Genomic DNA, 25,426 nt, shown 5'->3' on the forward strand with positions numbered 1-25,426 from the left:
GTGATTTGTAAACAGTCAATCCTGGACGCGTTGTCTCCATATCTCTGGCAATCCACTTGAATGCTGAATTTGTGGAAAGTGGAACCAAAGTGTGGAACCTGAACTGAGTTCCAGAGAAATTTACTGTTTACAAATTATTTATCAAATCTCACAATTTAAGCCCCAACATTTTTAAAATGGAAGGTTTCAAGACTATAAAGAGTTTTGAAGATCCTCTGCATAACAAAATACTTATTTCCCCCCAATTGCATGGTAGTATTTTCTAATTTTCTTGAATTGCCAATTTGGTCCATCCTCATTTAAAGGGAGTCTGATGTAGTGCACCAAATACTTCCTATACTGTAGTAAGGAAGGGCATAGAAGATTGCATTAACAACTTCAAACAAGAACATTTTAAAATTATTTGTTTCTTCACAGGTAACATATTCTATTTCAATCAATTTTTTTTAATATGCTAGAAAAATGGTACCACAGGCTCGGCAATACTCCTATATACTTACCATTCCTGGCATAATACTGATAAATAAAGTATTTACATACAATTTAAAAAAATTATTCAACAACTTTGCCTCCGAATTTGTATTTTCTAGAAATAAAACAGTTTAGTAACCAATATACAACAAAATCAGGAAGTGAGGATTTATTCATGCCCAGTTTATGCAAATTGCATCACGCCTGAAAACATCAACTCAATTGGCTCCAGGAATAGGTCTTGAGAGCAATTTGGACTGTTTAAGCCCCCGTTCATACTTCACATTTGTTGGTGAATTACTGACAGCCAAATATCCAGTATAAACACAGCATAAGAAGTATTTTGGGAGATCATTGCATTATTAGTGCTTTGAAGCTAAGCTAAACCAACGAAAATGGATCAGTAAACTGAAATATTTTCTGAGAAGATATTTTCTATTGCTCGAAATGCAAAATACTGCAGATGCTGGAAATCTGAAACAAAAACAGAAGACGCTGGGAACACTCAGCAGGTCAGGCAGCATCTAGGGAGAAAAGAAAGTGAGTCAACGTTTCGGGTCCACGACTTTCGGGTTCTGACAAAGGATCGTGGACCCGAAACGTTGACTCACTTTCCTTTCTCCATAGATGCTGCCTGACCTGCTGAGTGTTCCCAGTGACTTCTAGTTTTGTTCGCTAATGCTGTTATCGGTATTATAATGCTAGTTTCAGAAAATCATGGGGCAGTTTATTTTACTTATGGTATGACATAAAGTAGCATACAAATTACAGTGCTTCACGTTGTGAAATAATTAATGCCCAATATAAGATTAAAATCAAATTACATATTCTGCTGAGTCAAGAGAAATCATGTTGAAATTGTTATTTAACCCATTGGTTTAACGTTGCTTAAAGCTACTCAGCAGATTAGGTACATTCAACTTCACTTCCACATAAGTGCAAACGAAAGAAGTTTTGAATTTTTTGCCAAGAGTCTTGCTGAGCATGGGCATGATCTTTTGCATTTCCTCCTCCAACTATTGGAAGCCCAAAGAGTCTATCAATCCTGGCATAACAATATGGAGAACAAGGAGGTTCAATGTGGTGTCCAGCTCCCGGGTAGCTGAGGAGCTCATAGTTACTTTTGCCATGTTCTTTTAGTCTTTTTATGGCTTGTTCAGCAAAATAACTGCTTTTCCAGATCTTGTCATCCTCTCCTACCACAAATAAAAATTGCCCTTCAGCCTTTTCTATTGGGATAATGGTATCTTTGTTCTTTTCAGCCATGGGGTTTTCAAGTGATTCATATATATTCAGAATTCCTGTTTTTAAAAGAACAATTTTATCCATATCATAGGTCAGGCCACGCTTTGTCCAGTCTTTATAATGCAATTCAGATTCAGTATTTGCATTACAGCTGGAGATACAGACGGTTGCCGCCACATTTGGTAGAAAGGTGGCCATTGACAAAGCCAGATCTCCTCCTTTTGATGATCCCAGCACTCCAATTCCAGGCCCCTTCACCTATAAAAATCAAAATCTATTATTATAGTAATGTAATCATACCAATTGAAAAATTTAATGTACACAGCAACTAAGGTCACTTAAATTTTGAAAATAGCCCATTCATTAAAATTTCCATTTATTCATTCGTATAAACAAGGTACTGTTAAATGGTGAATTTAATTTCACATCAACGTTTTTCTCCACATGACAAAGGTTTGAAATGTGAAGTATTCAGTGTTGATACTCTGACCTATTTTCACTCATACTCGTTAGGTATTTATAATGATTTATGAATATAACCTCGTAAAGCAACATTTAGGGTTTAAAAAACATTTAGGATGCTATTGAAATGCAATCTATTTTCACAAAATGAACTGAACCAATGTTTCAACACATTCATGCACTGGGCCACTGACTGGGAACCCCAACTTGAATATTTTGAGTCTGGCTCCTCCAGGTAGCAATTGTGCCAGAAACTCACCTTTGGATATTTCTGCAGATAATTTGCAGCACTTTCAAAGTATTCCAAATGAAATTCCTTCATGTTCATTGGTAAGTCTTCAAAACCAAAGTAAGGGAGAGCAAGAGCACAAAAGCCCCGGCTTGCCAGCAGACAGGATCGAAACTCAGTTAAACCACCAACATCTCCAAACATATCTATCACTCCTGGAAAGGGCCCATCCCCTTAAGGTACAAGCAAAAACAAATTCACAATAAACCATTAATGTGAAGAATGACAAGATTTTTCAAGTGGTAGTGAAAACATTTGGTCATCTACAGCAGGGGTCTCAAACTTTGTCTAGCTAAGAAAAAAACTATTACACCTCCCTATGCTTTACTAAGGCAACACAAATAACTCAAAATACTCTGCAAGAATATGAGTAATAAAGTAGAAGGGCTTTGATCAATAGTTATAATAAAAGTAGGAGTGTCAAAAGTACAGTAAATCCTGTGAAGCACCTTGAGATTTTCTCCAAAGGGTAAGGCATTATATCGAATACAATGCTTCATTCATTCATTTATATAATCTATTTATTGATTGTTTATTTAACTACTCCATATAGTAATTAACAGTTCAACTCATTCCTTAACCGTAAAGTGTAATAAAAATTGTTTGGATCATGAGCACATCCAGAGGTAATGTAATTAATTTATCGTTGATGGTTGTATGCTGTAGTCAAATTAATTTATACTTTTTGGCCTCACTCGAGGGGACACTGGCTTCGAGAAAAGGTTTTCTTTGATGGAAGAGTGAGAATAGTTTGTGGAGTAAACTTGAGTCACTGAGGTAAGTGATATCATGTACTTTTTGTGGGCAGTTTGATGTCTGAGACATGCCGCAACCCATTGCCATTCTTAAAGAGATCCAAACTAATCTTTGCAATCCACCAAAACATCAAAATTTTCCTTGGCCTGAAATGTAGTTTCCAATCAATGATTCGAAGGAAGGCACCCTGTTTGCCGAGTTCAAGAAACTATTAGATGCAGGTTGGAACCAACCAAGGCTTAGGGAGCCCAGAGTGATGTGTTCAGGTATTGCCGGAGTAATAATAATTCTTGACATTTGATATAGCGCCTTATCAAGTCGTCGCGACGTCTCAAATCGCTTCGAAGAATATACCGTAAAGTGAATCGACTGTACAATTTGCGGGCGGAGTATAACCGGCCAAAACTGCCGAGCTTGCAGCCGCGAGTATCGCCTGGCAAGCTTCCCATACCTTATCCAGTCAAGACCGCTTTACCAGTGAGGACCTTGGCTTGCAGGGTCAACAGCAGCCGGGAGTGGGAAGAATTCCCTACAAGTCCTGCCGAAGCAGCTCGGTCTGACATCAGGTGTGTCTTGGTGGTGGGTGGGTGGGTGGGTGGGGAGGGGTGGGGGTGGGGGAGTACTGTGGAGCCACCAGAGATTTTATGCCACCAACCCCTCGCCCTGGCCAGGTCACTCCCAGTTGCTACAACCTGCGCTTGAAAAGAGTCATAAATAGTATTTTTTAAAAAAAACACCACCACCACCACCACCAGCAGCAGCAGCAGCAGCGGGTTGTCCCGTGTGGTTTCCTGCCACAGGATCGGAGTTACCTGGAGGCATAAACAATGTACCCCGGAGTCTCCCCTCCCTCAGTCTGATCTTCCTCAGCCCGGGCTTCGCGAACCACCGCTCCACCTTGTCCTTGGCCAGGAGTAGGCCCGGCAGCACCCCGGAGCCGCTGTGCCCGTCGTGGACGAAGATCTCCACCCCCATGGGGCAGGTGGCGGGGTCCTTGGCTATCAGCCGCTGGTAGGGTCTCTCCATGGCGGCGGGGGAGAGCGACCACAGGAGCCCCATGGGTTCCACGCCCACGTAGTCGCCACCCAAAGACGGGGCCCTCCGCAGGTCCACCACCCCCCGGGAGTCGGCCTGGTACTGGGCGCAGGAGTCGAAGAAGTGGCCCCGGTCGTTGGACACCAGGACCCGCAGCGTGACCGGCTGCCGGGGGCACAGGCCCGTCACCTCGATGTGGATCTCCTCGTCCGTCAGGCCGGACTTCGGTGTGGCCGACAGCTTGACCGAGTCTTCTCGGCAGGGCCTCCCCGGGGCGGCCGTCGAGTGAGGCCGACAGCCGCCGCCGCCGCCGCCGCCGAGCAAAGAGAGCGGCCGCCGCGCTCCCGCCTTCAGCAGCGCCGACAGCATCACTGAGCGCTTCACCCCGAGCACCAGAGCAATCGATCCCCGAGTCAGTCAATCAGTCAGTCAGTCGCTGCTACAACCGAAAGCACAACCTTTACCCCTCTCTCTTCCCCCTCACACACAACTCCTGGGGATCTGAACTGAACCAGTCTCTTTGCACCCACTTTTTACCCCCCGCAGTGCTTTCAGTAATCCTTGCACCTGAGTTAATGGCACCTTTCTGTTTCTTTTCTTGCCTGAAACCGAAGGAGTTGAGAACGATAAGCGCAAAGGACGGTGACGAAGACGGAGAGCGCCAATGGCTTTTGTCGTATTTAGACCTTCCGGTTTCGTTTGGATCGGACGCCTGCGATCGCGGAATTAGCCACGAGTAAACTTGCATTTATAGTGCGCCCCTTCACACAGGATAGCCCGAATGGGTCGGGTGGTCCCAGCTGGACAAGCAGCGGGTTTCAGCTGGTTAGACTCCAGCAGTACCCCAACGCACACTCTAGGGTCCCCAGGCCTCGCCTCTTGTCAACTTGGGCCCAATACTTTCCGGAATTAGATAAGCAGGATGTGTCCCTCCAGGGAGAATGTGCATTCCATGCCAATGGTCTATCTCTGGGATTTCCACATGTAGATGGGATACTAGGAAATCTCAGCTTGGTTTGGATACGCTTAAGTGCTGTGATGGGTTTCTGTGTGTATCAACAACAACACGATTACATTTGTATAGCGCCTTTCACTTTGGGAGGACATGCCAAGACAGTCAGTGTTTCGGACTTGAGCTGGGGAATGGGATTGGGGAGTGTGGAGAACGGGGAGGTAAGGCGAGTGATGAAAAGCACGGTCAAAGAGGAGGTTCTTGAGATGGGTCTTGAAGGAGGCAAGAGTGGGCGAGGTGGAGGAACTGCAGGATGGAGATTCAAAGAGTGGGGGCAGAGTGGTGAAGCAGGCCTGCTGAGCAGAGGGCGTGGTCAGCATGGTAAGGGGGTTAGGTCGCAGAGGTAGGGGGGAGTGAGGCCATGGAAGGCTTTGAAGGTGAGGACCAGGATCTTGAACTGTACCCTCTGTGTGATGGGAAGCCAATGGAATCGGGCGAGGATGGGGATGATAGGGACACGGAACCTGTTGCGGGAGAGGACGCGGGCTGCAGAGTTTTGGATGATCTGCAACCTATGAAGGGAGGAATTGGGGAGGCCGAAAAGCAAGGAGTTTGCGTAGTCAAGCCTGGATGTAATGAAGGCGTGTATGAGGGTTTCGGCGGCCTGTGGTGATTCAGTGGCAGAGCCAGGCAATGTTGCGGAGGTGGGGGAAGGCAGAGTGGGTCATGGCACGGATGTGGGATAGAAAGGATAGCTGAGGGTCAAACAAGATGCCAAGGTTTCAGACTGGCTTAGTAAGGTGGAGTGTGTATCCATGGATGGTGATGCTGTCAGAGCCTGAGGTGTGGAGGCACTGACGGAAACCAATCAGGAGAGCCTCGGTCTTGCTGACGTTCAACTGAAGAAAATTAGCTTCATCCAGCACTTGACGTCTGACAGACATTCTGGCAGGACAGCAGTGGTCCTGGCGTCAAGGGTGGAGGCAGAGAGGTACAGTTGGGTGTCATCTACATACATGTGGTAGTTGACCCCCATGTCTGTGGATGATGTCACCAAGAGGGAGCACATAGATATTGAAGAGGAGGGGACCCAGGACAGAGCCCTAAGGAATGCCACACGAGACAGTGCGGGGCCTAGAGGAGAAACCTTTTGTGGAGATGAAGTGGAGGCAGTGTGATAGGTATGATCTGAACCATTCAATAATAATAATAATAATCCTTGCATTTGATATAGCACTTTTCACGTCTTCGAGACGTCTCAAAGTGCTTCACAGAATATACTGTAAAGTGAATTGACCGTATATTTGTGGGCGAAACGCAGCAGCCAATTAAGCACAGCAGTTCCCACAAACAGTCATGGATTGAAAATGACCAATTTATTATTGTTTTGTTGTTTTGGAGGGATTATTATCAGGCGTGTGGAGTAAGGAAACTTGTCCAAGGTTTCGCCCTGCCTGGAATAGAACCCAGGTGTCTCGCTTGCAAGGCGAGTGCTCTAACCATTGAGCTACAGGACTCCGCTAAGGACAGAACATGAAGATCAGACACCCAGCTTATCAATAAAAAGAGCTACAGGATTCTGTTGGAAAGCATAAAAGTGCATCAGGACAGGGTAAATTAATCAAATATCTCAAACTAAAAACATTATTCCCTGAACATTATTGCTTTTTAAAACATCCTGACTGTACCTGCTTTTGATTCAACGCACAGTAGGTTTATAATTTGCTCTTTGCAGTGATCTGATGGTTAAGAACTTTTTGTAGAAATTGTTGCATTTTGGACCACAAATCCTTCTGAGCAAAAGAATGCGGCTTGGCATGACCTCCCCACAAAATGTTTGCTTTTACAACAAAGTGATAGGAAGAAAAACAGAATGGGAAAAATGGAGATTCCAAACAATGGCCAACTCCTGGATAACTGAGAACCTCATAGTTATCTTCGCCATGTTCTCTCAGTCTCTTTACGGCCTCCTCAGCATATCGTTTGGTGTTCCAGTTCTTATCTGAAACACTGGTCCACGCCTTCATTACCTCAAGGGTAGACTACGGGAACTCTCTCCTCGTCGGCCTTCCCGGCACCTCCCTCCACAAGCTGCAGGTCATTCAGAACTCTGCAGCTCGTGTACTGTCCGGCACCAGGCTTCGGGACCACATCACTCCCACCCTCGCTCGCCTCCACTGCCTCCCCATCCCCCAGAGGATCGAATTCAAGATCCTCATCCTCACCTACAAGGCCATTCACAGCCTTGCACCCTCCTACCTCTCCGACCTACTATCCCCCCACGTACCTGCCCGTACCCTCCATTCCTCTGGCTCCGGTCTGCTCCACATCCCCCGCCCTAACTGCCCTATCATCGGTGGCCGGGCCTTCAGCATCTCAGCCCCTAGGCTCTGGAACTCCATCCCCCAGTGCCTTCGCCGCCTCCTCCCTTTCCTCCTTCAAGGCCGGGCTCAAGACCTTTCTCTTCAACCGTGCCTTCAGCTCCCCTCTTGACTCTCTACCCCCTCCTCGCTCCCTCCCTTCCCTCCTCACTCCCTCCCTTCCCTCCCCTTACCCTGACCATTTCCCCCCTGCTCGGGTCCCGACCCAACTGTCCAGCGCCTTGGGACGTCCTCCCGATGTGAAAGGCGCTCTCTAAATGCAATCTTGTTGTTGTTGTTGTTATCATCTTCTCCAACCACAAACAGGAACTTTCCCTCTGCTTTTTCTATTGGGATGATAATGTGCTTGTTGGCTTCATCCATGGGATCATTCAGTGCATCTGAAACATCCAATAATCCTGCATCTATAACCCTTGTTTGTTCTGCATTATAATTCAAGCCAGACAGTATCATTTTATCTTTGTAATAAATGTCATAGTATTTGCATTGCATCCACCGATAGTAACAACTGGTGCCACATGTGGTATAAAGGTAGCCATTGACAGAACTAGATCTCCACCTTTTGATATTACTATTGCTCCAACTCCAGGACCTTTAACCTGGAAGATTTTTTAAAAAGAAAACATTGATACACTTAATAAAATCAACGTGCACACCTAGAAACAAAATGTAAATTTTGTCCCATTTCTTCAGCTCCCGCCCAGATCCTATACAATCATTCCTTTTATCGTGTATTCTAACCCACTGATTTAATCTAATGAAAATTTATGTATAAATGTTCCCTACTATCAAAATCATCATGCAAAATTACAGTATTAATTTATCTTCACATCTCCACCGATCAAACCAGTCTTGCTCCTACCCACAACTTTCCCTCCATCTCTTCTTGAAGCCGGCACCCTAGTCCTAGAATGTTGCTAGTTGTTCTTATCTGAATCCTCTGCAATACATTTTAAGAGTTAACAATTATATGACTGATAGACATATACAGATAGTTTATTTTGAAGATGGATGTTGGGTTTGGCAAGGACGTAATTTTCAGGGTTAAGTATTTTGGACACAAAAGGTAAAGAGAATTCCACTTTGCACACATTACTATATCCAAAGAAATTGTCAACACAACACAAATGTGGGGGAAATATTCTGCAAGCTATTTAAGTACCATAGAACTATTACACAACTGGTCATTTCATTCATGTATTTTAAGCAGCTCTTCTTTAAGATGTACCATTTATTACAGGTACAGCAAAGTACTACAGCAATATATTTAAAGTACTGAATGAAACAAATAGTAATGACAGATACTTCAGTGATATTTAGTGGTTATGAAATGATTAAATAGCACCAATAAAATAAATGATTCATTATATCTAAAACTAAATGCATTGTATGTTTTTTATACATGATCTGCGTGTCAAGTGAATGCTTGATTTTACAACATCTATTTTACTTTTAAAAAAACTTGCCTTTGGATACTGCCTCAAGAAATTCACAGCTTCTTCAAAGTATTCTAGATTAAGTTTGGTGGTATCCTTTGGAAGATTATCAAAGCCAAAGGAGGCTAAAGCCATTGTAGTGAACCCGTGGCTTGCCAAGAGACTGGCTCTGCAGTCAACCAGCCCACCAATTGACCCATACAAATCAACAACCCCTGGAAATGGGCCTTCACCTATTAGATTTAAAGCACACCAGTTACTTTCACGATGAAATATATCATTGAAATTAGAAACTGTACCAAAACTCAAATTTCTACAAAATACTGTACTCCATATCAGTTGTGCCTTTATAAGATTATGAAGTTATACCACGATTTCCTGAGCCTTTTATAACCCAAGAAATAAAATCTGTAAGAACATAAAACCTGATAAACTAAATGTTCCCATTATCCCAATTATTTCATCCTAGGTATTTTTAAAAACTATAACATTATTTTCTAAATGATTAATTTTGATGTTGATTGAGGATCATATCGCTAAAGGAGTCCCAAGTTCGATTTCAGGATCCTGAAACAATATAAAACATTCAGAGCATTAAAATGAATACAGTATTACATTCATAATGATCACTGAATAAGTAAATTATTGATTCAATAACAACTTTTAAGAGAGAAGTAGATAATTATTTGGGGCGGATAGGTTTGCAGGGCTATGGGGAGAGTGCAGGGGAGTGGGATTGAATTGGATAGTTCTTTTCAAAGAGCTGGCACAGAATAATAGGACAAATGGCCTCCTTCTGTGCTGTATAATTCTATGATTATGATACAATATATTAAAACCCAAATTTCGATACAAATTGCCAATTCACTGTCAGCGAAGCTGGTTGATGGAACTTTTCAGGGTTTTCCTTGAGACACAGTTTTCAACTGCCTTAATACAGTATTTAGTCAAGTGTACCAAATTGTGAAATGTATGAGTTACAAAAGGATAGTTCTGAAAAAGATTCTCTTGCAATAAAGGTTTGAGCAGCACCCTTGTTTTACATGACATCCGTGCCATGACCCGCTCTGCCTTTCACCACCACCGTAACATCAACCGGCTCCGCCACTATCTCACATCGCAGGCTGCCGAGACCACCATACACGCATTCATAACATCCAGACTTGACTATGCAAACTCCATGCATGTTTGCCTCCCCAACTCCTCCCTCAATAGGCTGCAGGTCATCCAGAACTCTGCAGCCCGTGTCCTCTCCCGCACCAGGCTCCGTGATCCTATCACCCCAATCCTCCCCCGATTCCACTGGCTCCTCATCACACAGAGAATGCAGTTCAAGATCCTGGTCCTCATCTTCAAAGCTCTCCATGGCCTAGCTTCCACCTACCTCTGTGATCTCCTAAGCTCCTACCAACCTCGCTCAGCGAGCTCCGTTCCTGCTTCATGTCCCCCACCACCATTGGTGGGCGGGCCTTCAGCCACTCTGCCCCCACCATCTGGAACTCTATCCCACAGGCTCGGCGCCTTGACCCCTCCCTTGCCTCCTTCAAGACTCGTCTCAAAACCCTTCCCTTCGACCATGCCTTTGATCACCCTCCTTCCCTACTTGCTTTCCACTCTTCCCGATCCCGACCTCCAGCTTGGGTCCAAAACACTGATTGTCCAGTGCCTTGGGGATGTCCTCCTGACATGATGGCACTATACAAGTGTAATTTTGTTGTTGTTTGGTTCTTACAGGCAGATCTGCAGTACTCCAAGGTACTACTGGTGACAAACCAGCCAGTTTCACTCATCGGTGATATTGGTGTCTTGGCCAACAATGCTCCAGATAAATCAATCATTCGTTTTAATGGTTGTTTGCAGGATATTGCTGTTGTACAAATTGACTGCCATCAGGAATTTGTGAAATGCTTTGAAATGTTCGACAAATACAAGGACTATGGTTATGCACAACAATTGTTTATTTGCAGTTTAATTTTTGGTAATTCGAAATCAACAAAAATCACAAGACATCAAATCTCTGAATGATCTATCCTCCTTGACCCATTAAACCTTTGCATAAAACCTTTCAATGCTCAAATTAAAAATCTAGCATTAGAGGACCAATGAAAGAGTAATTTGGTTAATTGAATTTAAAAACAAATAATAGGGCCAGTTTTTTTTCCCCAGTACCTATATACTCTTGCATTCCTAATTACCAACAGTAAATTTGAATTAATTCAAACAAACCAGAACTATAGAAGACATTCACATAAAATATAATGAACATTCAACTATATTTAGGTTTTTCCTCCAGTTACATAGTATGGATCAAAAAATTAAAGTTAAAATTGTAGAAAGAGGAAATTGTAATGTGAATAGCCAATACAAATTTTTGTACATTAAATCAAAGAGGTATTAAACAATTGTCCTGTCTTCCAGCCAAATATTTGTTTGTACAAGTAAGAATTTTGTTACACAACAGGATGCTAGTGGATTTTATTAAGATTAAGGCACAGTAACACGATTCAACTTATATGAACTGATAGTGTAGAACAAATTATATTTGCATAGCACCTTTCACAGAGTCAGCTGAGCAGAGGGAGCTGACAGGTCAATAAGTACAAAACATAACTCAATTCAGTTTACTCATAGTTTACTCATCTGCTTGTTGAGATGTTTCAATAAAAATGCCATAGTCTTTGACCAAAGTCCTCCTGAGCCCGTGAATGTGGCTCCATTTTCCCTCCCCACAACACAACATGCCTTGCCAACCGATGATAAGAGGCATTGCAGAATGGAAAATATGGAGGTTCTATGAGGTGCCCAGCCCCCGGATAAGTGAGAATTTCATAGTTGTTTTTGCCACTTCCTTTGAGCTGATTTGCAGCTTGCTCAGCATAACATGCAGTTTGCCAATTCTTATCATCTTCGCCAACAACAAACAAAAAGTGCCCCTCCGCTTTTTCTATTGGGATGACACAGTCTTTATTGGCTTCATCCATGGGATCATCCATTGAATCCGAGATATCAATAATATTTGAACTGGTAAATCTTATCCGCTCAGCGGAAAAACCCAAGCCCGGAAGTGTCATGCTTTTATAATGCAAATTTCCTAAAGTGTTTGCATTACATCCACCAATAGAAATAGCAGCCACCACATGTGGTATAAAAGTGATCATTGATAGAACTAGATCAGCTCCTTTAGATGTTCCTATAGCTCCAACTCCAGGGCCTCTAACCTTAAAAATAAAGACATTTTTAAAAAAATTATTTAAACAGTTGGCAAAAATACACAACTTCCCAGCACCCCAACTGGTATCCCTTTAACTTTTTTGGATCAGCCAACTGTTTCATTTATGTGATTGCAGTGCATCTTACCTTTGGATACTGCCTCAAGAAATTCACAGCTTCCTCAAAATATTCCAGATTGAAGTCATTAATTTCCTTTGGAAGATCATCATAGCCAAAATAGCCTAAAGCCAGTGTAACAAATCCATGATTTGCAAATAGACAAGCCCTGTGTTCAATTAGCCCACCGACTGACCCATACATATCAACAACCCCTGGAAATGGACCATCACCTAGTAAATTAAAACACAACATATTGCAAATTATTTGTCAGTAGTTAAAGTTTGGAAACATCATTTCAATAGTCATATTCAGAAAGATTAGATGATTGAATCAAAATATATAGATATTGATTCAATATAAATATATATTGATATACACATTTGTACATATAATAATCCTTGCATTTGATATAGCTCATCATCGTGTTGTGGAAACATCTCAAAGCACTTCATAGGATATATTGTAACTGCATTTTGTGGGCGAATGAATGATTCAATATATACATTCGCCGGCGTTTTCTAAAATGAAGCACGTACACAATACCTGTGGAAACTTCACTTTAAAATAAGAAACTTGGGACATCTACTCCCTCTCCATTTGCAGAGTTTTTAAAAGAACCGGGTCCAAGAATTGCAGATGAACACAAAACAACCTATGTTGGAACTGCAAACGCTGCCATTCTGACAATTTTACCGGGTGGCACGAAGAGAGTCCCTCTGATGTTGCCCTCTCTCACTGGGATCCTCTTCACTCCTTCCCTCATAAACCACCGCTCGTTGGTGCCCTTCGCCAAAGACTGGTCGAGCTGCTGCTCTCGGCTCCGGTGGCCATCGAACACCTCGATGTCTACGCACAGCGGAGAGTTGGCCACGTCCCTCTTCACCAGGCGGGTGAATGGCGTCCTGGGTATGAGTGACCAGAACAGCCCCATGGGCTCAATCCCGGAGTAGTGTCCACCCAGGGACGGGGACCGGGACAGGTCCAGCTCTCCCCGCTCGTCAGCCTCGTAGTAGGCGAACGATTCGAAGGTCTCCCCCTTCTCGTCCGTGAGCGAAGCCTTCATCGTGACCTGTTGGAGCGGAGAGAGACCGTCCGCCCGGATCTGGAGCGGGTCATCAAACAGACACTTGGCGCTGGGGAGGAGGTGGACGGTCACGGCCCTCCCGGCGCGCTGACCCCGCGGGGCCGCGCTCCTGCACCTGCCGCTGAGCAGCGACAGAGCCGCCGCCGCCGCCGCTCGTCCCCCGGGTCTGCGGCACAGGTACATCCCAACCGCCAACTTCAGATGTCCAGTTCCCCCAAAACCGCAGTAAATATGGCGTCGGAGTGACCGCTTGACCAGTGAACGCCGCCGGGCGTTATGGGAGATGGAGTTCGCCAGGTCTGGGAGAAACTTCACCTCCCAGCAGCTCCCGCTCCCCCTCCCCCGCCGCGTCACCGGAGGCCCCCCCCACCCCGAGGCGGTGCTGGTCACGTGTTGACCGCTCGCTCGGTGTTCTGGGCTCCTCTCGACGGCCTTGAAGCATCTCTTTATCCCTCAAGATTAAGAAAATGTGCCAATGAACTCCATTTGCACACTTATCCCTTTGGGAGGATTCCCGTGGGAGGCCTCAGTGGGAGGATGCCGGTGGGAGGCCTCAGTGGGAGGATGCCGGTGGGAGGCCTCAGTGGGAGGATGCCGGTGGGAGGCCTCAGTGTGAGGATGCCTGTGGGAGGGCTCCTGGCACACAGACAGACATTTTCTCTCTATAAGTGTAAGATAGGTGTATCGCTCCCGTATTAGTACAGATAATAATCCGGTGCCTTATCACCCCTTAAATAGCGCCCCGCTCGCAGGGTGGTGTCCCAGAATGCTTGACAGTGGCGGAGCACAACGGGAGGGGCAGGAAGGGAAGGGAAACTGGTCTCTTGCACAAAGCCTTGACGTTGGGTCATTGACGTTGAGAGCTTCCCAAAGTATTGGATGTTAAATGACTGAAGAATTTAATAGCGCCTTGGGACATCCTCTTGACATGAAAGGCTGTATACAAATGTAATTTGTTGTTGTTGAAGAAAGTAGACCCTCACCCCACACCCACACTTTCTCATAATGCCTTTTAAAGGGTTCAGGTAGCTAAGTTAACTTACCGTGTTTTAGGTCAATTATTTGAGACGTCTCAAAGATAATGACAAGGCGCTATATCAAGTGCAAGGATTATTATTATTATAGTTGTTGTGGCTCTACTTTAGAGAGCGGCTCAGCCAAGTTGCTAATGAAGGACCATGACCCGGAACCCGGTCCGCCTTTCCTCTCACTAACCCTGGTAAGGCCAGGGCGAATTTTTCACCTCCCCATGCAGTCCAACAGACAAGCAAACACTGGGATTTGAAAGTACAATAGAATACAGTATATACTGAAGCAACTGCAATGCATTGCAATCACGCAACAGATAACTTTAAAAACAAGTTAGTTCAAATATATGGTAAATTCTGAGAAATTAAATATGCATGAATTGACCCACAAAATACAGTAAGTCCACTTTACAGTTTATCATGGGAAGCGCTTTTGAGACAAAATACAAGGATTATTATATTATGATATATTAATGTGAAGTTTCTGAATTAAAACATTTTCCACACAATGACTAAGAATGATTTATGAGAGCCTTTAAATGGAAGTCCGAATGATGAATAGATATAATTTGTGCCAAGCTGCAGGGGATATAAACAAAACTGAACTGCATTGGTCTGCAAATTCACTATTACGATACTTTCCAACATTTCCCTAAAGCCTTTTCTGGTTTTTGCCTTTAGGTGGCAGTATCAAACTGTTTTAGAGGTCTAATTTTTTGGTCAGCCGGGTGTCTGACGTATGTGGCAACCCATCATCACCATGCATAAGAATATCCAAGCCAAGCTGAGATTTCCGTGCATCCCACCAACACATTTAAGAGTCTACAGCAGCAATAGGATTGTGCCATTTAACTCTACATCAAACCAAATAACTTAATTGATTTGTGACTGAACGGGTTGGTTTGGAATCATGTAGTATGTACATAGATTTTACCTGGCTGTTCAGACTCTGTCAAAGACTAGTGACATATTAAGCAATGAAATGTATCTTTAGACTTGTTTAGTGTAAGGGTGATGGCAGATATTATTTGAGTGCCAAATACAATCAGGACAAGATGAGGTGTGTGCTTAACAATTGCTGGTTAATTGTGTATTCACCATCTTACAAAGGATTGCTTTTCATCTCGTGATGAATTATTGCAAAGCCTCATCAGTCAATGTTTTGGACATTCTAGGAATTTAAATACCCATTGTGAATGGTGCAATTTTCCTATAATTTTTCATTACGTTACAATATAAGTCGTTTATTCGTGTGAATTATGCAGAGTAATTGTGTTTTGGAAATGCATTACTGGAACCATAAACATCTTGAAACATATGGAAATCAGACCATTATGTGCTCACTTTAAAGTTAATTAACTTCAAAAAGCAAAAAAAGCATGGTAGTGGAGTTGTAAAATTCAGCACATTCACAGGGGTCTCTTATTTACTCCCCCATGATCGCTAACACACATCTGGACTTTTGATGCACACTAGAAGAGAAATTCATGTTTTGTTTTTGTAATGCCATTAGACAAGCAACACTCACTTCAAATATGTTGTATATTATTGTTTCCTTCAATTATGTTGTGCATTATTTGGTTAAATGTTTTGACTTCAATTTTGACCTTCAAAGTTGCCTAAATAAGAAGGCGTCCTCAGGAGTGCAGTATAAGGTCAACCCTCCAATTGTACCAGTACTCTGTCAAATACTTTCATTCATGATTGTGCTCCATTTCTGGTCTGTCTGATAATATCATTATACAGTTTCTCCCTTCTGTTGCCGCCAAATTTCTAACCTCCAGCTATATTTCAATCTTCATCTTTCATTGTGTTTATTTCTCGCCTCTTGTTTATGTCTCGTCTCTTGCTTCATTGTTCATTTGAACCTAGCTTCCATTGTCTATCTCTGTTTTATATTGTATTCTGCATTCTCTCTCTTCATTTTTATCTTTTTCCTTTTTTTAATTCAACTAAATCCTATTGCCTGTCCTTTGTGTTTAGGTTTTGCATTGCTTATCTCTCTCTTAAATGTTTTGAAGAATGGGACATAGCAGAAGAATCCCCAGCCAGGTTTAACCCATTATTCAATATAAACCAATATATGTTCATATAACCACCCCACATTCACTGCATAAAAGTTGAGCTTAGACATCCAATAATGGGAGTGAAATTGCTGTCCAAAGTTTTGGCAGATCATGTGGAAGAGAAGAATCATCAACTTATTTGTAAAAGGTGATTCATATAATCAGGGCTGGATGGGTCATAAATAGCCATAAAAGTCACCAACAATCAAGTACCAGCGTTATAAATAGTGAAAGAGAGTGAAAAGTGATCTTGGTAAAAGATTCAAACACCAGACACCTTTTAATGAATTCTGAATCCAAACATGTGGGACAATTCTGAAATGAACTTCAGTGCAAAAATGCCAAATCTTACCTTTTTAACCTTACCTTAAGTTGTGTCTCCTCAAGGAGAAATCGAAATATTCATTGTACAACAAAGACAGTATGTAGACAGGTGGTGGGTGAACCTGCACACATCTGTTAAGGCATTTTGCCAGTGTGCTCGGAGCCAAAAGAAAGGTATCTGTGACCTGCTAACCCCATATCTACATGTCGGTCTACTCCCCCATTGGCGGTCGGGCCTTCAGTCTCTCTGCCACTACCCTTTGGAACTCCATCGGATATTCCCTTTGCCTCGCTCCCTCCCTTGCCTCCTTCAAGGCACACCTCAAGATCCTCCTCTTCACCCGTGCGTTCGGCCACCCTACTACCCTTCCAAACCTTCACCCTCCTTGATCCCAACCCTCTGCTCGGGTCCAAATCCCTGACTGTCCAGCACCTTGGGACGTCTTCCTGACGTAAAAGGTACTATACAAGTGTAATTTTCTTTGTATTTTGTATTGTATCTTCCATATTTTTACACAGTTGTTTTCTAACCAGAAATATTTAATATTTCCTTAAATGACAAATGTCCAGCAAGTTACATGTTAAAATGTTTCTGCTGTAATAGGCAAACAAACACATTGCTCTATGTTATTAGGAATACAAAAAGAGGCAACATTTTCTCACATTCTCCTCTGACCCAAGTATGTATCTATATTTTATATATACTTTCAGAATAATAAACCAAAAATAAAAATATTTAAGTATCAGCTTGTTTCCAAAATTCCAAATATAATGCTTCAGTTGCAGTGTTTAAATCATACTCATATAATTTACCATTTAAAATTAATGTGTGTTCATATCATCTTTAGAGCAGTATGTTGCTTCAGTATGTTTTTTTAAAAAATATATGTTCTGTTTGTTTTTAATGATAAAAATCCTATTTCTACCAACTAGAGGACAATTTTACACAGAGCTTCCAGGTCATTTCCTAGCATAACAAATATGTCCAGGGCCATTTTGTATTAGTATGTTCATAAATATTATTCATAGATACAAGCCAAAACACCGGAATGTGCTCTCATACTTAAATATTTATGAGTATATGACTCAGTCACTCTTCAAACCCACAGTCTAGTCAGCCTTCCGACCGTGCAAGCTCTTGTAATGAAATCATATAACCTTAGCAATTCACGTTAAGACCACTCTCATACAGTGTTCACACATTCTGCTGTTAGTGTATCACTCATATTCTTGATGTTCTCATGCAGCCAATCTATTTCAATCTCTTGCACTGGGTTATCCATTAAGAATGTTACATAAATTATTAACCACTTGAAGAAACCAGAGTTTTAATTCCTGGCAGCCTGGAAATCATAAATATCCATCTTGGCATTACAATGTGATATTGCACCATTTTATTCGCAGAAAGCCAATTGCCAACTGGCATGAAGCACAAGCCTTCAATATAAATTGTATCAGCAGAGTTTTTCTTTGGAAATAAATCTGTAACAGTGACAACAAAAGTAGGCAACCGTGAATGTTAAGGATTAGTAGGAGTTATTTATCAGATAGATGGATGTCTAGCTGAAGTCCGATAAAAACAACTCACGTTAAAAAAGTCAGGATTTTAAAAAGATTTTCATTGTAAACTTATCATTGATAATGTGAAATGCATACATAATGAGCTTCATGGGTGATCATATTAAAATAGAAATAACTAATGTCTGACTTTTTTCCATTGATACTGAACGTGACACTTAAACATCACAGAATTAGTGATTATAAAAAGTTTTAAAAAGAATCCACTACGGTGTCATAAATAGCAGATGGCACATATAATACTGCGTAAAAAAGCAGCATGGAAGTGAATAAAAAAAACTTTTGAATATGAAAGACTGTCTGTCTTTAATTTTGTCAACCTTTTAAACCCATGGTTTAGCACAACTACTTGAGATGATTATTTCCCAAGTAGAAATTTCCTTAACTATCCATTGAAAAATGTAGAAGAAATTGTCAATTAATATTCGAATTGCCGAAATGAAAGAGTGAGTACTAAATAGAATGCATGTGCTTTATTCTTTTCAAGCCTTGAAAAAAGTAACTTGTTTATGTTCACTTCAAACTGAAATATACTTATCGTTGGCTGGTCTCAGTTTCCATGGTCTATTTAATTTTGAGAATCAATAAAGTGTAATGGGAGGAAAATAGTATAGGATATTAATTTGACAACTGGTAGATGAATAAAACAAAGAGAAAATGTTAGTTTTTTCCATGGTGAATTGTACATTATTAATGATACCACTACCTATGGGAGACTTGAACTGACACAGCCTACTGCAATTCTGCGTACAGAAAATAATAAGAATCCTTGCATTTGATATAACACTTTAGCATGATGAGACATCAGTGTAAAGTGAACTGTGTATTTTGTGGTCGAAACCAATATGAGATTGGGAAGGCTTCCACTTAGGGAGAGGAATTCTTACAAAAATTTTCTTCGGGCAGATTTTGTACCACTCTATTTTGCCATCAGCAGTAATGTGGAAAAGGGATTTTCTGCTTTCCTTTGTATTTTGGTAAAAGTATTTATAACCAGGCAATCAATTTAACTTATTTAAGAATTTAACTTATTGCTGTGGGCAATTGGCTGTCGTGTTTCGCCCACAAAATATACAGTCAATTTACTTTACAGTATATGTTCTGTGAAGCGCTTTAAGACATCTCGAAGACGTTTAAGGCGCTATATCAAATGCAAGAATTATTATTATTAGTTATAATGTCAAATAGAACTAGCTGGAGCTTGGTTGTCCACCAGTTCAGCAAGACATGAACGAGCTTTGGATTCCAGTCTGGATCAGTATGTACACTCATGATTTCCTCAGAAGGCAAGTTGTTGTTGACATCAGTTGCTCATCCGGGGCACTTACTGACAATAGAAAATCTCTTACACTGCAAACTCAGAATCTGGGAAAGAAGCATGAGAAGGGGAAGGGAAGGAAAAGGATTGAGACAGAAAGATCAAATAAAAGAATGACATAACCATAAAACACAGGTACAAGAGAGAAAAAAATTGAGAAACAAATAATACCATGTCATTAAAGTAATTTTCTTTGTTCTGATAATTTAATGCTGGGTTTCCAACAATTGGTAAAAGGTATAGTATAAATAGCTAGATAATTTAGAAAACTGTGGTAGAGAGGAAAACTAGGTGGTGAATTCTGAGACCATGAGGTCAATGAAAATAAGTAAACATTCTTCCTGGGAATGCAATTTCATCATCCTACCCCTTTAGGCCAGTCACAGAAAAGATACGTAGCCTGAAGAAATACCTGTGCCCAACCATTGATTTTCTGAGCCAGAATCTTGGGTGTAGGCCTTCAGCTACAAATAGGAGTGAAGTTTGATGATTAAAAATCCAATAAATTATATTAAAACAATTTCCAAAAGGGCATTTGGACAATATTCAACATTTCTTTGTGTTGTTTTGAGGTAGTTGACATACTGCGAGACTGGTTGTGGACTTAGCACAAACTGAAGTTGGTGACATTTGTTTATTTTTCTCTTTGTTTCTTTGGGACACATTCTCCAATTATGACAGCCCTGTGCTCATCTTCAACACATTTCCCCAGAAAGTAACCTAAGGTTTGCAATGTCAGTGATGCCACTGATGCCAGTGAATCTAGCAGTTCTTGGAACATCTCCCACAATGGCAGGCACGCCAAACATGAGTGGAAATCCTTCCTTTGCACCTCAGAAGATTTTTATATTTCCGTGGAACACCTGTTATATTTTATCTTGGCTACACTACATCACATGCCAGGATACCCAAATTGACTCCTGTCCAGTACTATACACCTAAACCAGTTTTCCATATCTACAGATTTTCCTACAGTTCACAATGTAATAGAGCTAAATTAATCATAGAAAAGAATGTTCAAAAGAACAAGTATTAACAGAGATTTGCATTCATTAATGACAGCCAATTTCAAAGGGGCAGCACCAGAACCAAGTGTTTGAAAAATCCTCTTGGGAAGGTTGAAAAATCAGAGTCACTATCATCAAGATGCAAGGGCTGGAATAACGTGCATTACCACATTTTTTAAAAAAAAAGCAAATGGAAGAAAGTTTGCTAAATTTATTTCCCTGAAGACTTTGTAATTTTAAGCCCACCAACAGGTTTTGATTCGAAAATTATCCCCAAGTGTTCCGTGCAAATGACACCACAGGTTGATCAACAAATTGAGCAGCCTCACAAGACATCTTGGCATATAATTAGGTTTTCCCTTGTAACCTGATGAGAAATGCTAGGGCCATGCTTCTCAGTCTGAGGTTCAGCTGAGCACAAGATGAACAACAACAAATTGCATTTATAGATAGCCTTTCACGTTGGGAGGATGTCCAAAGAATAACCAATGGCTGTGTGAAAAGCTGGCTTTACAAAACATAGCTTCATTTTCAAAGCTTCATACACTAGCTCTTAAGCAGCAACTGCCTGGCTGCCTGGTTATACATTTTGTACTTGTTGTCTTGCCTTAATCAAAATATTTAAAGTGTCATTGTTTCTATACTTTTTTTGCATGTGTTTACACTTATTGTCATTCTGTGAGGAATAACACACAGGAAGACGATCCAAGCTTTTATAAGAATAACAGACTACACAAATAAGATCCCATCAAACATCATGCTGTTTTCTCAAATTCATCAACAGTGTATCACCCATTACAAGTATCGCACTTTAGATATGTTTTCCCTGAACTGAAAATGAATGAGAAACTTGTTGCTTAATAATGAATGCAACAATTTTTTTTAAACAACAAAACCTGTTTTATGTGTTTATCTGAGGTTTTAGTGTGTGCATCTCATTCAACCTTGAATTGGCATTGAGAATAATCTGCGCTCCATTTTGTTTTAAAATAAGTTGAAATTGAACAAAACTACATTGAAGTGTTTCACTTGCACTAGTTTCTTTAACAAGCAAAGGTCATCACAGATTCATAAGACTTCCACACTGTTTTTTATTTAGATAAGTAAAAGTCTTTTTACTAATTACAACGCAGCTGCTAGGCCAATGTGCATTTACAAGTGCTGCTACACACTGAAGTAAATAAATAAGCATTTTAGAAATCTATGTTTCAACAGTAAAGAATTAACAAAATAAATCCATTAAGAACTTACATAAAAAGTACAGCAAAGGGGTTTACAGGTTTTGTTTAAAAGATATTTATCTGCCAACAGCATTACCTCAGCGAAAGGGCCAGCAACCAATGCATAGCCAAAGAGCTCTGCCACACCTTCTCCTCATATTGGACTGTTGACCACAGTAAGTGAAATGGAGGTAAACAGAATCGTTAAGCCCTCTGCTATTCTTCTATACAGATTCTACTTAGATTAATAAATAAAGCTATTTGAAAAAATAAATTAAGAAACTCTCCTCCCTTTTGCTTAATTATCTGCAAACTAAGTATCTACAAAAATACTTGCGACTTCTTACAACTTAGATGCTCACAACCCGGAATTAATAATAGGGCTACTTTCAAAATCATTAAAATCATTAGTAACATTGACGACAAAGTGCCACAGCTTACTGACATAATCCCCAACCCCCCCCCCCCCCAGGTTTATAACCAGAGCAGCCACAACATTTCACCCTTGCTTGATGCTTCAAAATACAATGCGTATTTTGACAGTCATTTTATCCACAACTTTAGCTATTGAGAGTGTTTGGAGAGGCATGTGTGTTCTTCTCCATTCTGCTGTTACTTATTCTGAATTTTTGATTGCTTGTCCCCTCCCCACCTATACCATCACCATGTCTCTAAACTATTTTAGGAGACTCTCGGCTAGAGATTGCAACAGCAGGAGCAAGCTTATCCTGCCTCACCAAATCAATCAACACTTTTAACTTAAAAGCTGATGATGCACTCCTGTCGATGTTTTTCCCTCTATTTGGCATTTCTATTGAGCTCTGTTTTTTAGCCAACCAAAAAAGCAGCAATGCTTAGTTCATTATTTAAAAAAAATGGAATGACAAACTGCCCACAAACAAAAATTGTGGATACATTCAACGTAATGAAAACATATACAGAGTACTGATATAGGAATCGATACACCAGGTGAAACACTGTCATAGCAAGTTTTAACAGCAATATTAGTAATACTACAGTTAAATAAATCTGACTGCTGGAAGAGGAGTGTTCATTAGGGCCAGACCATTCTGGTATCAGCCATCTATCGTATTGAAATCTATTGGCATCTTCTGTGTCAAATCACAGTAACATCTTTAGAAGATGCAAAACTGCACCAGAAGAAAGACTACAGCAAATGCTATTATAATAATCCTTGCATTTGATTTATCCCCTTATCACGTCTTTGAGACGTCTCAAAGCGCTTCACAGAATATACTGTAAAGTGAATTGACTGAGTATTTTGTGGGTGAAATGCAGCAGCCATTTGTGCACAACAGTGCCCCACAAACAATTGTGGGTTGAATGACCAATTTATTATTATTTGTTTTTGCAGAGATTATTACCCCTGGAAACATGATCCGTCAATCGACTAACAACCGGGTTCCTATTTACTGTTAGGTAAACAGAGGCGTGTGGAGTAAGGAAACTTGCCCAACATTTTGCCCTGCCGGGAATCAAACCCAGGCCTCTTGCTTATGAGGCGAGTGCTCTAACCACTGAACTAAAGGATTACAAGGGCATTTCTAGAATGTGGAATAAAATCCCCATCATTCTTTTTCCTTTTCTCCTTACCTGAAGAGACCATCTCTTGCTCAGGTAACACCCAGTGCCACTTCTCAAGTGACTAATCATCATCTGTGATCCAAAGCAATTGAGTGCCATCAGGTTATTTGACCACAGAGAACATCACAAAGGAGCCCAATTCTATTTTTAATCCTATCTTCACCTGTGTGGATTTATCCAATGGTGGACTAGATTGCAATCAGAAATGGGAACTCCAGGTGAATTTTCACTTCCCAACCTTGAGTTGCTAAGGTTAACTGTAGTATTTTACAACAACCTTGGCAATACAAATGTACAGCTCAGAAATTGTACCCTTGACCTTGATGTAAATGTTAAAAAATTGGTGTTGTAGTTGATGTACACCCACTTAGCCACTGACAGCCAGTCCCCATTTTTCCAATGCATGTATTTTAGCAGAAGCCGACTAAGTAATTGAATTGACTATTCTCTAACCAATTCTCCATTTTTCAGTTGTTTATTTTAGTACTTTGGAGAAAAGCTATCACTTTTTTCAGTCTTTACAATTGTTCTTAACTGGTTCTCCTTACTCAGATAAAGAAAAGCACATTTAGCATCAGATGTTGAATATATATATAATATATATATTCTAACATTACCATCAATGTTTCTGAACCATAGATTTTAGACTAAATTAAATCTGCCAGGGCTTGTATGTACTAAATCTTTGACCTTAAGAGCAATTTAAAAAGAAGAATTTACTCGATAAATCACTCTCGGAATAAAGTGGTTACAGTAAATCACCTTAAGCTCTACTCCTCCCCTTTACTCTTCACATATTCAGATGCCTCGGCAGGCCTATGAAAGAGAGGGGCTTGAAGGGGTTTAGGGATAAAGCGGGTGGTGGGAATGAATTGATTTCCTTGCTCTGTGAGCTGGTGCGGACTCGATAAGCCTCCTTCTGCACTGTAGATTTCTATGTTTCTATTCACTTTTTCCTTCTTTATGAACCCTTTCATACAAAATCACTGGTAAAGTTCGGCATATGCACCCTGGCTTTGTTGCACTTTTTTTTGGCAACTTTCTCCGCTCTTAATTCTTTTGGGCATTTTAAAAGGACAAGAAAGTAAATAAAGACATATGGTTTTAACAAATAATAGTTATTTTGCAAGTACCTGAATCAAACACATTACAAGCTGGAATCATTAACTCGTAACATAATGGAAACCAGAAGAAGCAAGGCCATTGAATGGAGCACACTCTTTGAATTAATGCCAGGACTCCATCAGTTCATAAGCCAACAGTTTTCATGTTTCTATCCAAGTAGTTTGTTTTGCTGGCGGTTGCTTTGTTTTTCTGCACGCACACTGTATTTCTCATTGCTTTGGGAATCTGTTTCTGCCATTAAATCCATTCTGCAGCAGTTATTAACATTGTGCATTTTGTTTCCTCTTCCAGAGTCCAGGTAGACCACAGTCTGTCTGTCAACTGGATTTTTCAAAAACTGTGTCTGTGACAGAAAAAGATAAGAAAAAAAAGTCGCTTAAGGAAGTCTCTGTGTAAAATCTTTCACTGGGATTGTAGTTTTGGTGCCAATTCTACAGCTTTTCTTAAAAAAAATTGGCTCACAGTGTTTTGATATTGGAAAAACATTTTGAACGAATACACAAAACAGACATTATTCATTCCTACTATAAACAGTTGCAAGCTACAGCATTTAAGGGGATTTCCAAAGACCTCGTTACAACAAGTGGAACTTTGGTCCTGATTTAGAAGCAAATTCATTATGATTCATAAGTTATTGCATTTTGACTGTTCCCCGGGGAGCTATTTTACAGTTATGGTAAAGGGGTTTGAGAACAGTGATATTCAGCAGGAGAG

General features: G+C 41.0%; 4 protein-coding genes across 4 annotated transcripts in view; all 4 read right to left on the bottom strand.

Moving 5' to 3' along the window:
• Nucleotides 1–1,118: 1,118 nt before the first annotated feature.
• Nucleotides 1,119–4,627, bottom strand: LOC103175230 (acyl-coenzyme A thioesterase 1). The gene is made up of 3 exons (XM_007888118.2): nucleotides 4,036–4,627; nucleotides 2,438–2,640; nucleotides 1,119–1,974 (listed from the first exon to the last, which is right to left on the bottom strand). Exons 1-3 carry the CDS (start codon nucleotides 4,625–4,627, stop codon nucleotides 1,378–1,380), a joined length of 1,392 nt encoding a protein of 463 aa, XP_007886309.1. The 3' UTR covers nucleotides 1,119–1,377.
• A 2,298-nt stretch (nucleotides 4,628–6,925) lies between these two features.
• LOC103175359 (acyl-coenzyme A thioesterase 1-like) lies at nucleotides 6,926–9,390 on the bottom strand (the record flags this gene model as incomplete). Its single annotated transcript, XM_042338115.1, is given in 4 exon segments — nucleotides 6,926–7,216; nucleotides 7,880–8,064; nucleotides 8,067–8,190; nucleotides 9,058–9,390. Coding segments are annotated over 4 exon segments (933 nt in total), but the record flags the coding sequence as incomplete, so codon positions are not given.
• A 2,097-nt stretch (nucleotides 9,391–11,487) lies between these two features.
• Nucleotides 11,488–13,684, bottom strand: LOC103175232 (acyl-coenzyme A thioesterase 1). The gene is made up of 3 exons (XM_007888120.2): nucleotides 13,051–13,684; nucleotides 12,385–12,587; nucleotides 11,488–12,245 (listed from the first exon to the last, which is right to left on the bottom strand). The coding sequence occupies exons 1-3, from the start codon at nucleotides 13,622–13,624 to the stop codon at nucleotides 11,685–11,687; spliced, it is 1,338 nt and encodes a 445-aa protein (XP_007886311.2). The 5' UTR covers nucleotides 13,625–13,684; the 3' UTR covers nucleotides 11,488–11,684.
• Nucleotides 13,685–23,584: 9,900 nt separating this feature from the next.
• The window catches only part of LOC103175227 (cysteine-rich motor neuron 1 protein), an 82,958-nt gene continuing 81,116 nt past the window's right edge, over nucleotides 23,585–25,426 (bottom strand). The window contains exon 14 of the mRNA XM_007888117.2: nucleotides 23,585–25,055. Within this exon, the coding sequence (XP_007886308.2) occupies nucleotides 24,861–25,055 (195 nt within the window). The 3' untranslated portion in view covers nucleotides 23,585–24,860. The remainder of the gene's footprint in view (nucleotides 25,056–25,426) is intronic.

Source organism: Callorhinchus milii, unplaced genomic scaffold (genome assembly GCF_018977255.1).
Source record: "Callorhinchus milii isolate IMCB2004 unplaced genomic scaffold, IMCB_Cmil_1.0 Scaffold9, whole genome shotgun sequence".
Classification (NCBI taxonomy): Eukaryota; Metazoa; Chordata; class Chondrichthyes; order Chimaeriformes; family Callorhinchidae; genus Callorhinchus; species Callorhinchus milii.